The 19,874-nt window shown below is 45.8% G+C and overlaps 2 protein-coding genes across 3 annotated transcripts in view; one reads left to right on the top strand and one right to left on the bottom strand.

Annotated features, from left to right (window-relative positions):
- The window catches only part of Ankrd34b (ankyrin repeat domain 34B), a 40,124-nt gene that overhangs the window by 13,146 nt on the left and 7,104 nt on the right, over nt 1-19,874 (bottom strand). The window contains exons 1-2 of one of the 2 annotated variants that reach the window (XM_031360465.1): nt 796-1,060; nt 261-405 (exon numbers count right to left, since the gene is read on the bottom strand). The exons of the other annotated variant lie outside the window; for it this stretch is intronic. The gene's annotated coding sequence lies outside the window, so the exon portion shown is untranslated. Of the gene's footprint in view, nt 1-260; nt 406-795; nt 1,061-19,874 lie in introns of those variants that run through there. 2 annotated transcript variants of the gene reach the window in all.
- LOC116083296 (translation initiation factor IF-2-like) lies at nt 721-2,668 on the top strand. The gene is made up of 2 exons (XM_031360093.1): nt 721-1,352; nt 2,227-2,668. The coding sequence occupies exon 1, from the start codon at nt 721-723 to the stop codon at nt 1,276-1,278; it is 558 nt and encodes a 185-aa protein (XP_031215953.1). The 3' UTR covers nt 1,279-1,352; nt 2,227-2,668.

Here is a 19,874-nt window from a genome sequence, read left to right as displayed (position 1 = left end):
GAAAAGTCGGCTTCCTTGGGTCTCCAGTCTTCTAAGAAATATTCAGGAACTGCCCACGGGAAGGAGTTAGTTTATAAGGCGTACTGTTTCTCTCACATAGCTACAAAGCTAGGATGTCTTTTAACTACCCATGAGCTCCTCCTTGGGCTCTGGGGCTAGGTTATGGGGTGTGTAGATCCCAGCTTCTCCTCAGAAGATTCCCTCCCTCAGCAGAGACAGGGACGGGGGAGGGGATGAGGATGGGGGTAGAAATTGCAAACCTGCCCCTCCAAAGTGTCTGGGAAGCAGCGAGGTACCAAGGTGACTGGATTTCCAGGCAGTTGAGTATGCAAGCGGCGTGTCTCCAAGGTCCCTGCCTGGTTTCCTCAGATTTTCCCCAGTTCTGGAGAGGGCAAGTCCAAGGTGCTGTCGGAGAAGGGCAAAGGAAGGTGACTGGGGCGACAGCGCTGGGTCGCGGATGGGGGCGGGGTGCTCTTTTCGTCGCCTCCACTCCAAGCCAGGACAGGCAGCTGTCCACTAAAAAGGCTTGTGCCAGGAGGCCCTGGGCAGTGGTCCCCGCGTAGCCTAGCACGCGGCCCTCGCTGGGGAGATAGCGTGCCAGAGAGCGGGCAGCACTGGTCCTCCGCCCAGGCAGGCGCCGCTCTGCAGCCCGCTCTCTGCTGAAGGGGTCTGGATGCCCGGTGCCAAGGATGTGCGCACCCGGGAGCCGCAGGGACCGGAATGCCTACCGGGCGACCCCGGTTCCTGCAGCCCGAGGTTGCAATCGGCTCCGCCGCCCCAGCCCGCGCTCCGTACCTCCGCTGCCCAGCGGCCACTGGCACTTGCGGCCACGCGCTCCAGCCGGACCCTGCGACCCGCGCGCTCCACCGGCAGAGTGCGCGCCGCTCCCGCCGCGGGGCTCCCACCCCACAGCCCTGGGCCCCGGGCAGCTCCTCCCGCGTCGCGAGGCCCGAAGGCGGCGGAATCCGCAGACCTGCGGGGTCCGAGCGCGAGCCGCCAACGGGAGCTGGGGACCTGCGGGGACCCGGAGGGGTGCGGCGGGGCGCGGGCGAGCCGGAGTCTCCCGGGAGGCCCCTGAAGCCCGCTGGCCCTTGGTGGCCCGCAGTGATCCGTGAGAGCAGGGTCTCGGTCCCCGCACTGGCAGCCGCGGTGTCAAATGTGGAGCAGATGCCTGTTCGCCGGGCGCACCCAGGCCACACGGCCTCGAGACCCTCGGTGCCTCAGTCTCACGGCTGTCACCGCATCCCAAAGTTTCCCCAAGTGCAGCTGGCGGACTGACCTGGGACGCGCTGTCGGATCAACAGTGGTCCTTCACCTTCCCTATCGGCTCTTGCTCGGACGCGCCCTCCGAGGTGGGTGACTGTCGACGATTCGGCGGCGACTGCGATCTCACTCCCCGGTCCGTGCCGCCGGCCCCCCGCCCCTGCCCTGCAGACTCAGGCGGGCCACGAAGCGCTGAAGCGGGAGCGGCGAGGCGCGCACCTCGCCAGACGCGGGGCTGGCGCTTCCGCTGGGAGTGACGCGCCCGCGCTTCGCCGCGCTGCAGGTGGGGGTGGCGGGCCAGTCCAGGCCCCGGGGCCAGAAGATGCTCTCCAAGGCTCCGCCTCCGCTCCCAAGCCCCGCCCCGTCTCCACCCCAGGCCACTGAGCTTTGACAGCTGCGACTGGTGGGAGAGCGAATGGGCAGAAGCCCAGGGTGGACCAAGGAAGATGACCCCCAACCCGGGTGCCCCTGTCCGGGTCCGCGTCCGCGTTCCCTTCCATCCCATATCCATCTTGTTGGTCTGAGAGTGAGCCTTCACAGGTTCCTTTCCCCATGGTTCCTTCCCCCACTTCAGGTAAAGCCAGAGCCTCACTAAAGAGCTGAACGTTTGTGGGAGCAACCGTTTTGTTTTTATTTTATGAATTTATAATTTCATTATATTCTAATTAAGGCTTAATGGAACAGCTAACAAAATTTCGCAAAATAAATTTGAGGTATTAAACTCCACAGAGACATGAAGAAAAAAGGAAATTATGTAAATGAAATAGCTTCAGTTCTTCATATATATTGAAGGAGGTGTGAATTCAAGGCCAGCCTGGGCAACATACTTGCCTAAAAACAAGCTAGTCTGTAGTTTTTCCATCCCCAAAGGGGAAGATAATATACTCTTAGGCAGATTTCCTTTACTTAAATAAAATCCCTGTGAAATGGTTCTTTAAGTAAACATTTGTTGCATATTCACAGGGCATGTGGCACCAGAAGCAGGATCTAAGGAGGACTATTTGGGCTTTGTTTACACACATTTGGAGAGTCCCAGGAAGGAGAGAACAAACTTTCATGAAGGCATGGATCATCTCCCCATCTCTTTTTAACAGTTTTATTCATGTATGTATAGCATACATATTTAAAAGGTACAGACCATAAGTCCATGATTTTTGTACAATCTGGAGCATCGTGCAGATCAACAACAGAACATATTACCAGCAACCCAAAAGTCCCTATATCTGCGCCTTGGGAGGACTGGTGGCTTCTGGCGGCACAGAACTGTTTTGCTGTTTGTGTATTTTCTAACATCATTGAGAATATGTCCTCTGCCCGGGTTCCCCCATCGTTGTTACACTTCCGATGATATGCTGTGGATGGCCGTGCTTTTCTTGCTCTTTTAGAAGTGTAGTATTCCATTGTGTCTGTGTGTCTCAATTTGTTTTGTTCCTGGTCGACATTTGGGTTATTCTCAGGCTTGGGAAAGTCCACAGAGGCTGCTATGAACACAGCAGGTGACATCTCCTGCCCGCCTACCTACAGACATGGTTTTGTAGGGTACACCTGGGAGTGAAGCTGTGACCCATGAACTCAGCTTCTGTGGATGCTGCCGAACTTCAAAGTCGATCCAGTTTTCACCACTACTTTACAGGTTCCTTATCGGTTGCTATCACAAACAAATCACCACATGGATAACTGATAGGCACCATATTTAAAATAGTGTGAATTTGTTTACTCGATTATAGTCATGGAGGTCAGAAATCCAAACAGCTTTAATGTTTCTGAAATCAGCAGAGTTGTTGGGCTGTGTTGATTCTGGAGAGCTTTTAGGAGAGCATCTCTTTCCCCTGCCGCTCCTGGCCTTCAGAGGCCTTCTGGAATTCCTTGACTAGTGGTCGCTTCCTCCATAAGCCTATTCAGATGTCTCTGTGTCTGTCTGTCTGTCTCTGTCTCTGTCTCTCTTTGTCTCTGTCTCTCTATTTCTTTATCTTTGTCTGTCTCTGTCTCTCTGTATGTCTGATTTTGTCTCTCTGTCTCGTCTCTGTCTTTTCCACTCACTCCTCTGCCCTCGCTTGTTTTTGTCTCCCTCTCCCCCTCTGCTTCCTTCTCACCTTCTTTACCCTTAATGGTTACCTTTGTAATTGCACTGGGCTTACTTGGATAATCTGCCATCTCAAGATTCATAATTTAATCACACCTACAAAGTTCCTTTTCCCACATAGCATAACATATTCATAGACTCCAGAAATGAGGCTGTGAACTTCTTTGGCAGGCTATCATTTGGCTTACTCCACCCACCACTGAAGTATTGGAAGATATTTGCTAGAGACAAGAGATGAGGGGGTGGAGGTGGGAATAATGAAGCTTGGAGGATTTTTCCTGTTGACCTGGTCCTTCCCAGATCAGGAGAGGGGACGATGCTGAGAAGTCATTTCTGGCCACCATCTCTAGTAGCTTTCATAGAATGAGAGTCCAGGCTGCTTTGGGCTAGAAACACCTTTGCTGAGTGAAAGGCTAGAGAAGGCAGACCTGCTTTATCTGATTTATGGGATGCTGTGGTCTGGATGTATTCCCCACAGTGGTACACTGAAGTGTGATTGCAATATTTGAAGATGGAGTGTTTAGGGGGTGATGAGTCATGAGAGTATGGCTCTTAGGATGGCTTAGCACCCTTGAAAAAGGGCCCAAGCGGGTAAGCTGGTGTCTGCACATTCTCTCCAAAGGTTGTGTGAGCAGCACCATTTGAAACCACAAGAGCAGCTCTGGCCAGATGCAAGCTTTTAAACTTTACAGTGTCTAGAACCCTGAGAGATGCTTTTCAATTGTCCCCAAGCTCCTCAGTCTGTGCTAGTTTTGCTAGAGCAGTGTTAATAAACATTAATAAACACTGGGACACAGGGGCTAGGGACAGCAAGACAGTGGCTAACACATTCCATGTGTACCTTGGGCAAAGCCCTGTGGTCAGTGGAAAGTGCTTCTGTTCCAGGTTGTGTCCCTTTTCATCCTCCAGCTCTTGGACTCATGGAGAAATCGTAAGGACTGAGTTACCATAGCAGCCAAGGTGAGGTGTAAAAGGCAGGACGGGATGACCTCTGTCCTGCTGGTCCCCAAAGAGGACCCTAAGACACATAGCTTAAAGCTTAGAGATTAAACCCAGTGCAGCAGCCATATCTGAGAAGTAGGTAGGGTGGATGCTGTAGCCCTGCTTTGCCAACAATGCCACTGGGGCTCCAAGGTACCCTTGGGAGGGAACCAGGAACAGGAGGAGCTCTGTGACTCTTCACTATGTCCTCCATGACACCACACCTGGTAAGGAGGTTCCCCAAGACCCAAGGAAAGGAGAGCTGAGGAAGTGGAACAGGGGCAAGGACTGAAAGCTTATTGAAGGCATCCTGTATTGTGGGTGACAAAGCGGAACATCTAAAATGTAAGACTCTGTATTCACAGTTTTATACCATTCAAGATATGTTTTAAGAAAAGTAAAGGTAGATGCTTGGCTCTGATGAGCATCTTTATCATAAACTCCCAATCTGTCTTGTAGAGATCAATTTTGGTCTGTTGACAGGAGGACTGTTATAAGTTCGTGGTCAGTCTACGCTATACCACAAGGCCCTGTCTCAGAACAGACCAAACCCCAAATGCAAACAAACAAAATAAATGGGATAAAAGTGATAGAAAGATTAGCAGTGGGATTTAACACTTTTTTTTCCCAAAGACTGTGCTTGAAGCCAGAGCCAGGGTTGGGGATGCATCTCAGTAACGAAGCATCAACCTGCAGAAGGCCCAGGCCTCCACGCACCTGCCCAGTCCAGCATTGCTTTGTCCTGCCAGGCCACAGCTTCCCATGTACTCAGCTGAGACTATCTGCCACTCCTTCTTGTGGGAAAAAAAAAGATGCCCAGAAAAACTAGCTTTGTAACAGCCTCTGGGGTTTTTCTAAATAGTAATGGGATACAAATTTTGCATCTAATCCTTGGTCCATGGGACAATTGTCTTATGGATTCTGAAATGTCCAGGAATAGACTCTATATTTAGATATCAGTTAAAATAGCTTTGGGTCAATTTTAGCACTTTATTTAAGTAGGCCTACAGTTCCCCCCACCCCCGCCATCCCATATAAGTCTGGGGTAGAAGTAGCTGACTTCTTTTGCAATCATATTTAGTAATTTAGGTCTCATATTCAGAAAATGGCTGCTTAGCTTCTTGACATCATATCCATAGTGCAGGCCTGACAGATCAGGGCTAAAATGAAGAAAATGAATGACAACTGTGTGTCCTTTGTGTGATCAGAAAAGCAATATACTTCCTGACTTTCTGCCTGACTTGGGGTTTGTACTAACAGGCTGAACTGGACCACAGGATGACTCTACCTTTAACAGAAGCAAAACTTGTTTTCTCTTCCCTGCCTTCCTTCTTCCCTTCCTTCCTTGACTTCACTAAAATGCCAATGGAATCAGACTCTGTCAGTAAGAAATGCAGAATAGCGTGTGTCTCCCCAGCTGGGACCCAGGCTGGCTATCCAACCACTCTTAGAAGTTCTCACATGAACAGTGGACCCCACCAGCACATAGAGGTTCCTAAACCAGAAGATTGCTTTGAATATTGATGAGCTAATTTCCTCAAAGCAGAATAGTACTATAGAAGTAGGTAAGTCCCCAGATAAGGGGAGGCTATATCCATGGTTACACAGCAAGTATTGCCAGACACCAAGCATGGCTGTTCCGATGGTGTTTCTCTTTTGCAAGAGAATACTACAATCTGATAGTCACTGTACCTGTGAAGATTTGGAGCTGAGCTGGGGCTTTTGGATGATAGAGCATGTCTCAGAAACCTGGGATTGATTCCCATGATGTCTTGGTCTGGGGATGAGCAACCTCTTCCTGGTGGCACTAAGTCACCCGCAAGAGCAAGCCCAGAGAGGAAATTGAGCTGTGGTGTGTTTCCCACCTTCCCTAATGCTAACTAGAGTGCCGCATGACTCAGGTTTTATCCACCGATGACAGTGCTCAGGGAAGGGTTGCACCTTTTCTCCTTTGCTCCTCTGGCAGAGGGGAGAGGTGGCTGAAGCTTTTCTGTGACAATGGCAGAGCTGCCAGAGGGCTCTGAGTCTTGGATGGCTTCATGGCAGGCAACTGAGCGCTGCTCTGGTACCCACCCTAGATTCAAAGGGGAGAGAGCTTCACATCCTCATATGAGGCCTTTACAGTTTGGAACTTTCAGTTCTATCCCTTTATCTCAACTAATATAACCACATCCATAATTTAAAACAGTATCTTTAAAAGCATATTTGCTTATAACATGTGTGAAGTATTTCTGGAAAGATGCATAGAAATTTTAATTAAAGACTCTGTAGGGAGATGGCAACTGAGAGGAAGGGGAGGCAGTGAGGGGAGGAGGCTTGTTTTCTTTGTTTACACTCCACGTCCATTTAGACTTGTTGAGGTTTAAACAGGGTAGATGCAATACTTATTTCAGAAATGAAGATGCACTGTAATTTGAAGTATTGATCTAGTTCCATGTAATTTTCGGCATCTTTACACTGGCCATCAGTTGGCCTGCATGGCTTATCTCCCTATCTCCTAATCTCATGGCCAGCAGAAGAAGAAAGGCTGGAAGACCGGGCAATAGCCTGGCACCTGGCTGAATGGCACAAGGCTACAGTGCTCTGCCCAGCACAGCTCCTCTGGGTGCTGGCATCTGAACAGCTCATCTCCCATCAGATTCCTGTGTCCGATTGCAGGAGATGATCACTGCATGCAGATTAATGTCCCTCCCATCTCCTGAGCATCCCGTGTTCCAAGATGGTATCTTTTAATATAATGCACTCTGAGCAATTCATCCTGAATTTCTGATTGCATAACATGGCATTCTGCAGTCACCTGATGAAGACTCAAAACAGAAATGAATGTTCTTGCCCTTATGTCTTATGTCAAAAAGAGTGATTTATTATTTTCCTACTCATGATTTTGAAAGAGACTTCCACTTCAAGGCCAAGCATATAATCTTCAGGATTTTTTTATCTCCTGTAGCACAAAATGGAGGTTTCTTATTTAATGTGGATGGGGGAGGCACTGTGAAATGGATAGGAGTCCCAAATATAATGAATATTTGAAGTGATTATGTTATTCTTGCTTTCATGCAATGGCTTGTGTTATAAGGCATGGACCCTGGGAAGCACGGACTCCCCTGGCTAGAGCACAGCACAGCACATTCCCTTTTAGAAGTCCTTGGACTCCATTATCTTTCCCCAAGAGTGTCAGTCAGGTGAATTATTCGGTAAATTAGAAATCCAAAAAGATCGCCATTGCTTCAGAAGCCACCTTTTACTGATTTCCAAGTTGAGCCATTCAGGAAGCAATGCGTTGTGTATACTCTTTTATAAACTGATGACATCAAAGCAGAAACAAAACCAGGGAGCCAAGGGTTCAGATGGGAGGGACAAGGGATAAAAGGGACAGTGGTGGGATACAGGGGAAGATGCTCCCATGCATGAAAATGCTGTGTGTAACACTGTGTCATAGTGAGAAAGCTACGTGCTATTGGCATTACTCATTTGAATTGCTCATGTTGTCTTGGCTGCCCACCACATTGGGATTTACAGTGGCCCTATAGAGCTCTACGATAGCCTGGCCAGGCCAGGCCTTCCTAGGATGACTTAATATAGTTGAACTAGATGTTGCTGATTCCTGGGTGTGTCGAGCATTTGACATGTCTCATGCCTCCCAGACATGTCATGAACTATACCTTATTCCAGAGGCTGCCCCTGCAATGTGCTCACTTCTGTAAGGAACTTCTCACTGCCGGTCCTGCATGGAGGTCGTGTGAGTCCATGCCACAGGGACTGGAATTTCTATCTCTGTCATCTGACCCAGTGCTGGCCAGATAGTTCTTGCGCCTACAAACGGCACCAAATATGCAAACAGAATAAATAAATGAACCAAAGATGGGGATTCTTCTGTGCAAATATATATATATATATATATATATATATATATATATATATATATATATATATATGGCTCTCTGACAAAGATTAGCAAACTATAGCCATCATGAGCCAAGGTTATCCCATGGACCAAATCCAACCTAATTTTGTAAGGTCTGTCATTAAGCATACATTTGTATCTTTAAATGATTGGGGAAAAATAAAATAAAGATAATATTGTTGGTGTCCAGAATCATCTCACAAACCACATGAACACCGATCTTAGTCAGACAGGGAGAGTTTGTTGAGCACACACCCAAGAACTGGTCAACCAGGGCCATGGTCCAGAGTTGGGAACTGAACCATGACATTGAGTTAAGATTCTGCAGGGTTTTAAAGCTTTAAATCCACAAAAATCTATGTCAAGTTACTTCACCATTCAGGATTTAGGAATAGGGGATTTTCTTAGGAACATGTCTTTGTTGTACACTTATCCTGCTCCCACTGGCTGGGTACTCAATTGTGGCAGGGGATTTGCCTTGTCTAATATTCCCATCCTAAGTTGTCTAACATTCATGTCTTAACTTGCCAACCAGGATGTCAGTTACCCACGTACATGTGTCTTTCTGCCAAGTAGGATGCCAGTTCCCAGGGAGGTCTTGGGAACTTAAACTTAAATAGACCACCACTCAAAATGTCTTATTCCAAATAGTTCCGTATATGGGTGCAGGTGTCTCTCCTCCATTATGTTGGGGTTCATCTCAGGGGCAGCTTATAAAAGCCAATACCATAAAAGCTTATACATAGGTGCAGGAAGTGCTGCTGGGTGGTTGACTCTGGTCCAAGTTATGGGTAACCATACAGAGCATTTCTACTGACTTCTATCATGACTGGTTTCCAAGGGCACAGAACATAACAGAATATGTAATCAATCTTGGCATTAGACAGTTTCCTAATAATGGCAGGTTAGCAAGGTAACAGTTACTTAGGCCTTAACATTTTACCTAGGTCTCAACAATATGTCACATGAAATTATACCCAATTGAAATTTCAGTGACTATTAGTAAACTTTTACTTAAGCAGCCAATACCTTTTAGTTTACATAATACTTACTGTTACTTTTGCGCTATCATGCAGAATTGAGCAAGAAGTTCTGTTTCTTCTTTCTTTTTTATTTATTTATCTGAGACTACCTACATAGCCCAGTGTTGAACTCTCTGCCTCACTCTCAACGCTGAGATTACAAGTAGTCCACTTGTAATCAAGGCTCAGTCCATCATCTGGATGCTCTGGTGGTCTCACTATGGCACAGGGAAAGGTGGCAGCAACAGACACAGCAACAAGATAGATGCACTCAGCTGCAAGGAGTGAAGGTAGGCAGGCCAAGTTGCTTCAACCTTGGACAGCTTCATATTGGGGCCCCCATCAGAAGATGCTGCCCAATCTTGAAAAAAGCTTCCCTCTCAGTTAATTCTTTCTGGCATTGTCTCTTAGTTCATCCCAGAATCAATCAAACTGACAGTCAAGATAACATACCATACCTACACATATTTAAATCACAGTGCACTGTTATGGGAAAAGTAACATCAACTTTGCTCAGAATTTTCATCCAGAAGTGGGTACCAGGTGGAGTCAAGGGCAACCTGTATTCAGAAGATGGTTTTTCTTCTGATGACTCATTCATTCTAAATATTCATTTTGTCACGCAGAGGAGCCATGCAAATTAGTCACTACACTGATGAATATGTTTTCATTAACCAGAGCACCTAGTGGTTCATATGAATCAGTGATAAGGTGAAGGGATGCTGGGATACCTGCTCAGCCCTAAGACTGCTCTTGGGGTAATTAAAACCCCAGGATGTGCAAAATTTGCAATCATAAGTGAGGACAGTGCTAAGGGAGCAGTCATCACTGTTTGCCGTCCAGCACCAAACTGCTTTCCTATTTTGGCAAATTGAAAATGAGGGGAAGCCAGGCTCTTGCCTCTGCAAGTGTGCTACTCCAAAGACTACAGATTTGTCATGATGAGTGCTTTTAGCTAAGGGAGAGCACAAGGCCGAGAAAGTAAATCTCTTTGGCCTCCTCCTCCCGTCTCCTACTCTTCTCTCTCCCCCAGAGCAGGTCACAGCAACCAGAATTCCTCTTTCTCAAGACGATTGAGAGACACTAGAACTCTTCCCTCTCGAACTGAGCCATCAAATCCAGGAAGCCCACTTACTTCTCCTCCAAAGACTCTCACTCCATACGGGTCCTGTCCTATACCCAGGAGGAAGGGAAAACACACAGCCCAAAAGAGATCTGAACAGGCAAGCACAGCCAGCTTCTCCCGAGTCTATTCCCAGTGGGCTTTACCTCTTTCTTTCTTTTTCCATTTCCGTGGAGGTGTGCACGTGTGTGTGCATGTGTGTGGTGTGGGTGCACGGTCACATGTGTATGTGTGCTCCTGTGGAGGTCAAGGTTGATGTTAGGAGCTCTCCTCCATTAATCTTCCACTCATTCACTGAGGCAGAGTATCTCAGATTGCCAGAACATGGCAATAGGGCTAATCTTGTTAGCCACCTTGCTTTGGGGAGCCCCTGTCTCCACCTTCTGAGGCTGAAATTACAAGTGGCCACCACTTCCTGGCCCTGTGGTTTTTTACGTGGGTCCTGGGGATCCAAACTCCTGTCTGCACGCTTGTGCTACAGACTCGGTCTTGCCCGAGTATTGAGTCCTATTGCTACATGGCTGCTGATGCTTCCAAAAATTTTCTGGGGAGATAATTCCTCTGGGGTCTCTTGGGTCTTCTTTTCTAAAGGTGCTTGTGTCAGGTAAAACTGTGACTAAATAAATATGTCGTAGTGCTTGCATATTAACGTGTCTCTCGCTGCAGGCCATTGCCTGTGAGTTTCTGCTAAGTGAGAAAAGCTAGCACACCTTTCTTCTTTCACCTTCCCAGTCCTGGAGCTGAAGCAGAGAAGAAGAAGACCACTTTGTCCCAAGGCCCTGTAACACATGTAATTAGATGCCTTTCCCTAGACTCTTCGATTTTCAGAAAGTGATCCAAAGAGCAGAGGTGGCCAGAAATCACTCAGAGTTGTCTGGATGGTGAGACTTCATGGACAGAGTGTCCGGGGCTGGAGATGTTGAAGCCCGTACTCCATGATGACTGTGCCTCTGATAGGAACCATCTGACTGTGTGCCAGCAACCTGAGGTCTTTCTTCATGAGCCTAATTCTCTAGTCTGCCAAGGATTTTTTTTTTGAGGCATTGATATTTGTTCCAATAATTCTCTCTCTCTCTCTCTCTCTCTCTCTCTCTCTCTCTCTCTCTCTCTCTCTCTCTCTCCTCTCTCCCTCGCTCCCTCCCTCCCTCCCTCCCTATAGAAATGATCCATTGTTGGCTTCTTCATTTGGAGAAACAGTAACTATTTCACACTCTGTATGCTAACATGAATATGATATGAGTGTGATATTATGTGAAAGAAAAGTTGGTTCTGGATTTGGTACAGTTCTAGATCATTATTATGGTTAGGGTGTGAGTATGGTTTGATGTTTATCCCTGCTCACCACCTAGTGACACTGTTTTGGAAGATTGTGGAATGTTTAGGAGGTGGGGCCTTCCTAGAGGAAGTGAATCTCTGAGGAGGAGGTCCTAGGGGTCATGGACTCTCAGCTGAGCTCCCTCTGTTCCCTGACTGCTAAGGCTCTGCAGCTAGCCACTGGACACTACAGCAGTAGTGGCTGTGAGCAGCTCCTGTCTCCATGATGAACTGTATCCTATGAACCATGAGTCAGAATAAATCCTTCCATGTTTCTTTCAGTTTTCTTTTTTCTTTTTGTTTCACAGTGACAAGAAAAGAAATTATAGCCAGGAAGGATTAATTTTTGAACCTGCAGTTACTACAAGAGTCCAGATGACAGGAAACCATGTAATTGCTCAGCACATCCAATTACTAATCATCCTTCTGTGGACCAAGGACCGATCAGGGACAGGCCATAGTCTCCAAGAATCAGACAGCAAGGCAATAATATTTTTTAATTTAAAGATACCATTGAAAGCAACCTTTCATTTTACAAGCAGGAAAACTAGGCTTGCTAAATGATTCATACCAAAGGTATAGTTAGCCACTTGTGGGAACTAGGGTAGTTGGTAGGAAAGGGAGTTGAGGGGCAAGAAAACTGTCTACTTAGTACAAATGAAATCATGAAATGTCTATTCAGCCAGGCATGGTTACACAGATAACCCCAGCTACTTGGGAGACTGAGGCAGATGGGTCACCCTGGGCAATTTAGTGAGACCCTGTGAGATTTAGTGAGACTCTTCCTTGTTAAACTGGACTATATCTGGAATGAACTACAATCCAGAAACAGAGAGCACACCATCCAGATCTTGAGGTGGGATGACACATGCTTTTGATCCAGATGATAAATACATGCCTTTACTCCAGATCTTGAGGCACATCCTTAATCTGGGCTCCAATGGATGTGTTGGCAAAGCAAGGGCAAGCAGAACTAACAAATCCTTTCTTCTTCCATTGTCTTCCTATAGACTTCCAGCAAAAAGTTTGGCTTTTATTGCTGTGAAAAGACACCATGACCAAGGCAACTCTTAGAAAAGAAAACATTTAGTTGGGTCTGACTTACAGTTTTAGAGGTTCAATCCATTGTTATCATGGTGGGAAGTATGACATCATGCAGGCAAATTTGATGCTAGAGGAGAAGCTGAGAGTACTACATGCTGATCTGAAGGCAGGCAGGAGGAGACTGGATTTATATGACACTGGGAGTAGCTTGAACATTTAAGACTTCAAAGCCCTTCCTTCCCAGTGACACACCTCCTCTAATAAGGCCACACCTCCTAGTAGTGCCACTCCTTATAGCCAAGCATTCAAACATGAATCTGTGGGGACCAAACCTGTTCAAACCACCACACCCTGTCTCAAATTTAAAAGGGTAACTGAAATGTAACTCATCAATATAGCATTTTTCTAGTGTTCATGAAACCTTGGGTTTAGTTCTTAGCTCCAGAAAAACAAAACAAAGCAAGCAAAACAAAAGCAAGCAAGCAAACAAACAAAAACAACAGAACAACAACAAGAAGACAGGAGGTCAAGGAAGTAAGAGAAACAGGGCCTGGAGTCAGAGTGCAGTCACACAGAAAGGCTGAGCAAGTGGTGAAAGGCAGCTGGGAAGCCAAGTGGGAGAACCGGTCAAAGGCAAGGACAACTGGAATTCCCGTTTCCACATGTGTGTGGATAAGAGCCTTAAAATTCAACTCCATCTGTGTGTGTGTGTGTGTGTGTGTGTGTGTGTGTGTGTGTGTGTGTATGTCTGTGTCTGTGTGCTGTATGTGTTTTTTTGTACATGTGTGTATGAAGGTACCTATATACATATGTGCATGTGTGTGTGAAGTCAGTTGACATCAGGTGTCTTTCTTTATCAGTCTCTGTCTCTGTCTCTGTCTCTGCCTCTCTCTCTCTCCCCCCCCTCTCTCCCTCCCTTCCTTCCTCTCTTGAGACAGGGTCTTTCACTGAACCTGGGAGTTGACTGACTTGGCTAGGCTGTTAGGCCAGGGAGCTCTAGGAATGTTCCTGTCACTGTCTCTCTGTGCTAGGATTAAAGAGACATACACTATGCACACTTCTTTTTACTTGGGGGCTAGGTTTCTGAGCTCAGGACATCATGCTTGGACTTCATTGAGTGAGTCATCATTCTTCAAGCTCTTCTAACTTTGCAGGAGCATCTTGTTTTTCTAAAACATCTTAGGGAGCTTTGACCCCCTTCCTCTTCCTCTAATCAGGATGCAACTGGGTAGGCACATCATTGGAGAGAACCATGATCTGGCCATTAGATGAAGTCACTCCTTCAGTTTGAAGTTTATACACATCTTGATAGTAGAGGCATATGGATCCCTCAAGAGAGCTAACACAATTATCTGGAGGAGGTTACATAATTCACTTAGACTCAAGAAGGGTTTTTAAATGCAACTGCTTTCTTAGGAACCACCATGACTTTAATGCTACGGAACTAACAGGTTGTGTTGACGTCAGGGGTGTTCCTCAGGGCAGCTCCAGGCTTTCCATAGCCTACTGTCTTTCAGAGTTGATTTTTGTCCATCATTTTGTCTCCTGCTAGCTTTACCCTACATTATCTATAAGTTATACCTTGTGGAGAGAAACAGGTTATGCAGCCTCAGTTTCAGAGGTTGTGCCCATTGCCAATGAGCCCTATAGCAAGGCAAGGACACCATAGCAGGGCAGAGGCGTTTGACAGAACAAAACCACTCACTTCATAGCCGGGACCTGAAAAGGAGTGGAGGAAAATACAGGATCCCACAGTTCCTCTCCACAGCATTGTCCCATGATGTGAAGACCACCCCCCTAGGCCCTGCCACTCTGGGACTGAGCCTTTAAATATATGGGCCTTGGAGAGAGCACTTATCCAAACTGTGGCACTCCCACCAGACATTTTAGTTTGTACTAAAACTTACATTGCAGGGAGGAACAAAGTATCTTGAGGGTAAATCAACCTTCGATTAAACCAGAAGATCGTATGGGGAGTAGGGGCTCCCACACAACAGAAAAGATGAGAAAAGATCAAGTTCAAATTGAGATGGGTTATAATGGAGAAGGTCAGCATCTTGTTCCAGTGTTAAGGGTTCACGTGGGAACCATTTCTACAAGGCTGAGGTCATAGCTCCCACGTAACAATATGGAGAAGGGAAAGAAGTTAATGATAATGGTGCTTTCTTTACTTGCTCATGGCTGGCTTCTACTCCTCTGCGCTCTCTCTCTCTCGCTCTCTTTCTCTCTCTCTCTTTCTCTCTCTCTCTTTCTCTCTCTCTCTCTCTCTCTCTCTCTCTTTCTCTCTCTCTTTCTCTCTCTCTGGCTTTCTCTGCCTCTACTACCCTCTTCTCTTAGCTCTCTTCTCCTATGCCCTTAATAAACTCTCTTCTATACTAAAAAAAAAAAAAAAAAAAAAAAATGATAATGGTAAGCTCATGGAGATGCAGTAGCACAGGACTTTCATCTCAGCTTTTGGAAGCAGGAGTGAGGCAGGAGGATGATGAGTTTGAGGCCAGTCTGGAACACCTGCCATATCTGGTTTCAAAACAAACAGAACATAATATTTATAAGTTGTATTTTCAATACTTTCGAAGATTTGGAGCATTTACATCATAGTATGATGAAAAGGTATAGTTATTTGAATCTACATTACTATAATATTTAGCATATGGTAATTAGCCACTGTATGATAGGGTAATTTGAGGTTATAAGGAATGTTAAGAGGAATGTTTCACTTATTGGGGATTGGGAAAAATAAGAAGTAGAAATTAACTAATAATTAATATAACTTGTAATTTTGCTCCTAACACAAAGGAAATCATTTTATGCATGAAATACAAAGGATTGGATTATATAAGGACTTCATACTAATGTAATATGATACGTGTTTCTAAAGTTTGTAGAAATATCTTTATGTTTCTTTTCAAAGCCAAAGCCCACCTTTTTGCCCCCCTTACCTCCTTGGAGACCCTTTCTGACTTCATCTGTATTTGAAGCGTCTGGACGCTGGTGGTGATGAGCCACATAGTACACAACCTTCACAGCCTCTGTGTCACATAAATTGAGGCTGGGCCTTGACCCGACTGAGGAAGCAGCAATGGACTGACTAAAGAACAGACACACAGGCACATGTCCAGAAGAGCTAAGGTTGTTCATGCTCTGATGGAGCTGCACCATCACAACCCAGAACATCAGCATTTTCATTATGTACAGCACAAGGAGGAGGAGGAGGTAGCTAGTTTTGGTAGGAGGTCTCTGTAAGGGAATCAATCTCAGGCTACAGTTATCGGGGAGGAAGGAGGTGAGGTTTCTGCCATCATTGTACTTGGACCAGAAGGAGGCTTTACGATCATCCCTCTGAGCCTCACCCCTGGAAAGGCTCTGCCAATTCCCTGGGTCCAAGGCACAGCCCTGCCCAATATCAATAATACAGATGCATTCAGGACATCATCTGCTTTGGACACAGTCACTCATAAATCTGCTTCCCATGTTCATACACAAAGTGAAGTTTAGAAAGAGGAAGGTATTTCCAACAACCAGGAGATCTCTGGATCACCATGCTGGCCACCATTAAGTAGAAACTTCTCAGTGTGGGTGGGGCCACAGGCTAAGTGTTTCCAACCTTGGAAATGAATGGACACAATCCTTCCTTGAATCCTTGAATCCTTGAGTGCTCTGATTCCCTATACATCCCTGTCCTTTCTTCTTTCTCTGCTTTTCTTTTAAACTTCCTTGGAAAGCTTGCTCACCCCCTTCCCAAGAACCTTTGTTCCATTCTAATCATGACTTACTAGCTCCTTGTGTAAGTTCATGCATTGCTTAGCATGGTAGCCTTAGTGGTATATATTTCTTTAAATGCCTTATCTTAAAAAAAAAAAAAAAGAACCCTAGCTCTATGAATCTGGAATCATGTCTTTTACATCAGAATTTTCGTAGCAGAACTCTTTTCTCTGGACAAGACATGGCAATTTCTGTCTTGAAATCAGAGCTGTTCTGATTAATGGCATGAGACTCTTAAAGCTTGGCTCACTAATGCTCCCTTCTGGAAGGGGAGGAGGGCTTACACAAGGCAGTGTACACAAAGACACAGGAAGTTAACAGTTGCAGAGGAAACAAGCTGTTTCTTTGGTGGTATAGCTAGTAACTTGTGCATGTTCTTTTAAGTACCCACCTTACCCACGTTACTGTCAGTAAGTACAATTAAACTTACTGTTTCACCAATTGGACTTGAGTAGACTATCTTTGGCTGTCAGTTCTCTATCTGAGGTAAACAGACATTTGTTTATGCCCCCTAGAAGTCACACAGAAGCATCTCAGAATGAGTATCAAGTATCCATGACTGGGCTGGTGAGATGGCTCAGCGATTAAGAGCACTGACTGCTCTTCTGAAGGTCCTGAGTTCGAATCCCAGCAACCACATGGTGGCTCACGGTCATCTGTACAGCTATAGTGTACTCATACACATAAAATAAATAAAATAAATCTTTTTAAAAAAAGTATCCATGACTGATTGACAGTCCCTGTTAAAGCTGGATCAGGAGAAAGAGTCTCAAGACTTAGGAAAGAGATAATAGTAGATGTGTTATGGGGATGTGGGATGCACTGTATTCTTAAAGAACTCAAGTGCTACCAGCTAATTGATTTGCAGAACCACATTCATGGGAGCAATGTGTACATTATTGTAATACCCAAACATGAATTCTGGTTTGGAAGCTGTGGCTCATGTTAATAATCCTAGAACTCAGGGGAGCAGAGACACGAGCTCTGCCTGGATTACTGAGTGAGTTCTAAGCCAGTCTGGGTACTTTAGTGAGACCATGTCTCAAAACAAAAAGGAAAGTCCTGGGGGACTTTAGTCATAGAATACCTGCCCAACATAAGATGCCTAGCTCAGCCTCCAGTATGGCAACAACAACAGACCCCAGGAATCCAAAAGCCACAGCCTGCCATTTCACACTCACAAAAGCACAGGTGTTCATCCAGCCTCCACATCCTGTCTGCATTTTACGTCATATGTCCCTTCTGGGGAGGGAAGCCAAGAGTCCTTCTTTAAAGCACCCACCTTCCTCCTCAGCTCAGCTGCTCTTCCAGTCTCTCTCTCCCCCTTAAGCATAAACCACCAGCCGTTTGATCCCAGCCTCGGAGTGCAGAGTTTAACTGGTGGGTTGGTTGCCTGGGACCACAAGCTCAACTCAAGGCAACTTAGGCAGGAAGGAGTATTCCTGGTTCATAGTGAGTTTGAAGGAAAGGATGCAAATGGCCCCTCTAGAGTGTCTGTACCAAGAAACTCCACTTCCCTTCTCCATTTCTCATTCCCACGTTTCTTGGCATGATGACTCTTGAAAAGAAAAAGAGGAGGAGAAAGAAGAGGAGGAAAGGGTAAAGAAGGAGGAGGAGGAGGAGAAGAAGGAGGAGGAGGAGGAGAAGAAGGAGGAGGAGGAGGAGGAGAAGAAGAAGAAGAAGAAGAAGGAGAAGGAGAAGGAGGAGAAGGAGAAGAAGAAGAAGAAGAAGAAGAAGAAGAAGAAGAAGAAGAAGAAGAAGAAGAAGAAGAAGAAGAGAAATCATGCATCATGCAGAGAAGCGGGGACATTTTCACATTTCTACTTCCGGATCCAGCTTAAGGCTCACTTCTGAAGATTCCTTTAGGGTCCCAAGAAGCAGCTGCTAAGTTTATGTTTGTATGGGGTGGTTTCTATCACAGGATGTACACACACACACGTACCCAATGAGGTGAGGCCTTGGGATGCAATTAGAATAGAAAAATTATAACTATTTCTCAATATCAGGAGTGGGGCCTGAGGCTTGGGGGCCACTGGGTTGGATCACATGGATCAGGAAGCTTTTACAAAGACCCCCTAGGATGGGGGAGATTGTAAGTAAGTGAACTTAGCTGATACCTGAGGAGTCTTGTGCCATTTTCCCTAAGCTACCTCCAGTTTCAGCCAGTCTCCTATGACCCAACAACCATTCTGAGAATGTACCTTTTAAAAGGCTGGTTTCTCTTTCTCTGTTTTCCTCCACTCCTCTTGATGTTTTGCATCCTAGGATAACATCCCAAATAAGTTACCTACTTTCTGGTCTTGTTTTGGCCCTGTTTGGAGGGAACTTCAAGCTAAGAGTCATATTCTGCACAAGTTATGATGTTTTCTTATAAGGAACTAATGTGCTTACACAGAGAGCATTTGGACAAATATTCTTGGAAATCAGTAAGATGAAAATAAAACACTAGATTCTAGTTAATCCATACACGGAAAGCACAGCTTTCAGTTGAAATGGATTTGACTATGTTTTAGTTACAAGTCTTGTAGTTTTGATCACTCTAACCAGGAATATTCAATCCTTCTAAAATTACTATTTTTCCTTCTACTTGATTAATCTCATATCTTACCAAGGCACCTTGTTCTCTGCTAAGCAGGAAGAGGTGGGGTTGAGTACACTTCGTGCCACATCCCTGGTGATCCCTAATTGTATCTTGTGACTCAAATGGTATTCTCTTCTACTCTACCCAGCCTAAATGTCCCTTAATATTTTACATCTTCCTAATACTACATGGAACATTTAGGTCTTCATAAAATTGTCTTGTTAAAATGTCAGGAGAGTAAACAACATGAATTAAGGCTGTGATTTTTGGGGAGTAACTGGGACCAGCAGGACCAGGCACACAGGAACTCCACCAGCCCAGTGGCTCAGGTTCCTTCTGGTCTCTCTGGGCTGGTGTCCTGAGCAGACCTTGGGTGCAAGCTCCGTCTGCAGCCAGTCCAACAACACCCAGAGGAAGCTCCAATCCCAGGTGTCTAACAAGCCCAGGATCCCAGGATCCCAGAATCACAGGATCACAGAGACAGCTTGACTCTGAGGAGTTCTGACACAACCAGGATCACAGGAAGGACAGGCTCCAGTCAGATTTAGCAAGGGCAGATAGCACTAGAGATAACCAGATGTCTGGGGGAGGAGGGGGACAAGCATAAGAAAATAAACAACACAAACCAAGGTTACTTGGCATCATCAGAACCCAATTCTCCCACCATAGCAAGTCCTGGACATACCATTATACCGGAAAAGTAAGATTCAGATATAAAAATCATTTCTTAGGGTGATGATACAGGACTTTAAGAAAGACATAAATAGCACCCTCAAAGAAATACAGGAGAACACAGG

This window comes from Mastomys coucha, unplaced genomic scaffold (assembly GCF_008632895.1).
Source record: "Mastomys coucha isolate ucsf_1 unplaced genomic scaffold, UCSF_Mcou_1 pScaffold8, whole genome shotgun sequence".
In the NCBI taxonomy this organism is placed as follows: Eukaryota; Metazoa; Chordata; class Mammalia; order Rodentia; family Muridae; genus Mastomys; species Mastomys coucha.
Note: the sequence above shows the minus strand (reverse complement) of the source record. Positions and strands in the feature narration are given on the sequence as shown.

Excerpts from the sequence above, each read along its gene's own strand:
- LOC116083296 (XM_031360093.1), top strand. The coding sequence starts at position 721 with ATGCCTACCGGGCGACCCCGGTTCCTGCAGCCCGAGGTTGCAATCGGC.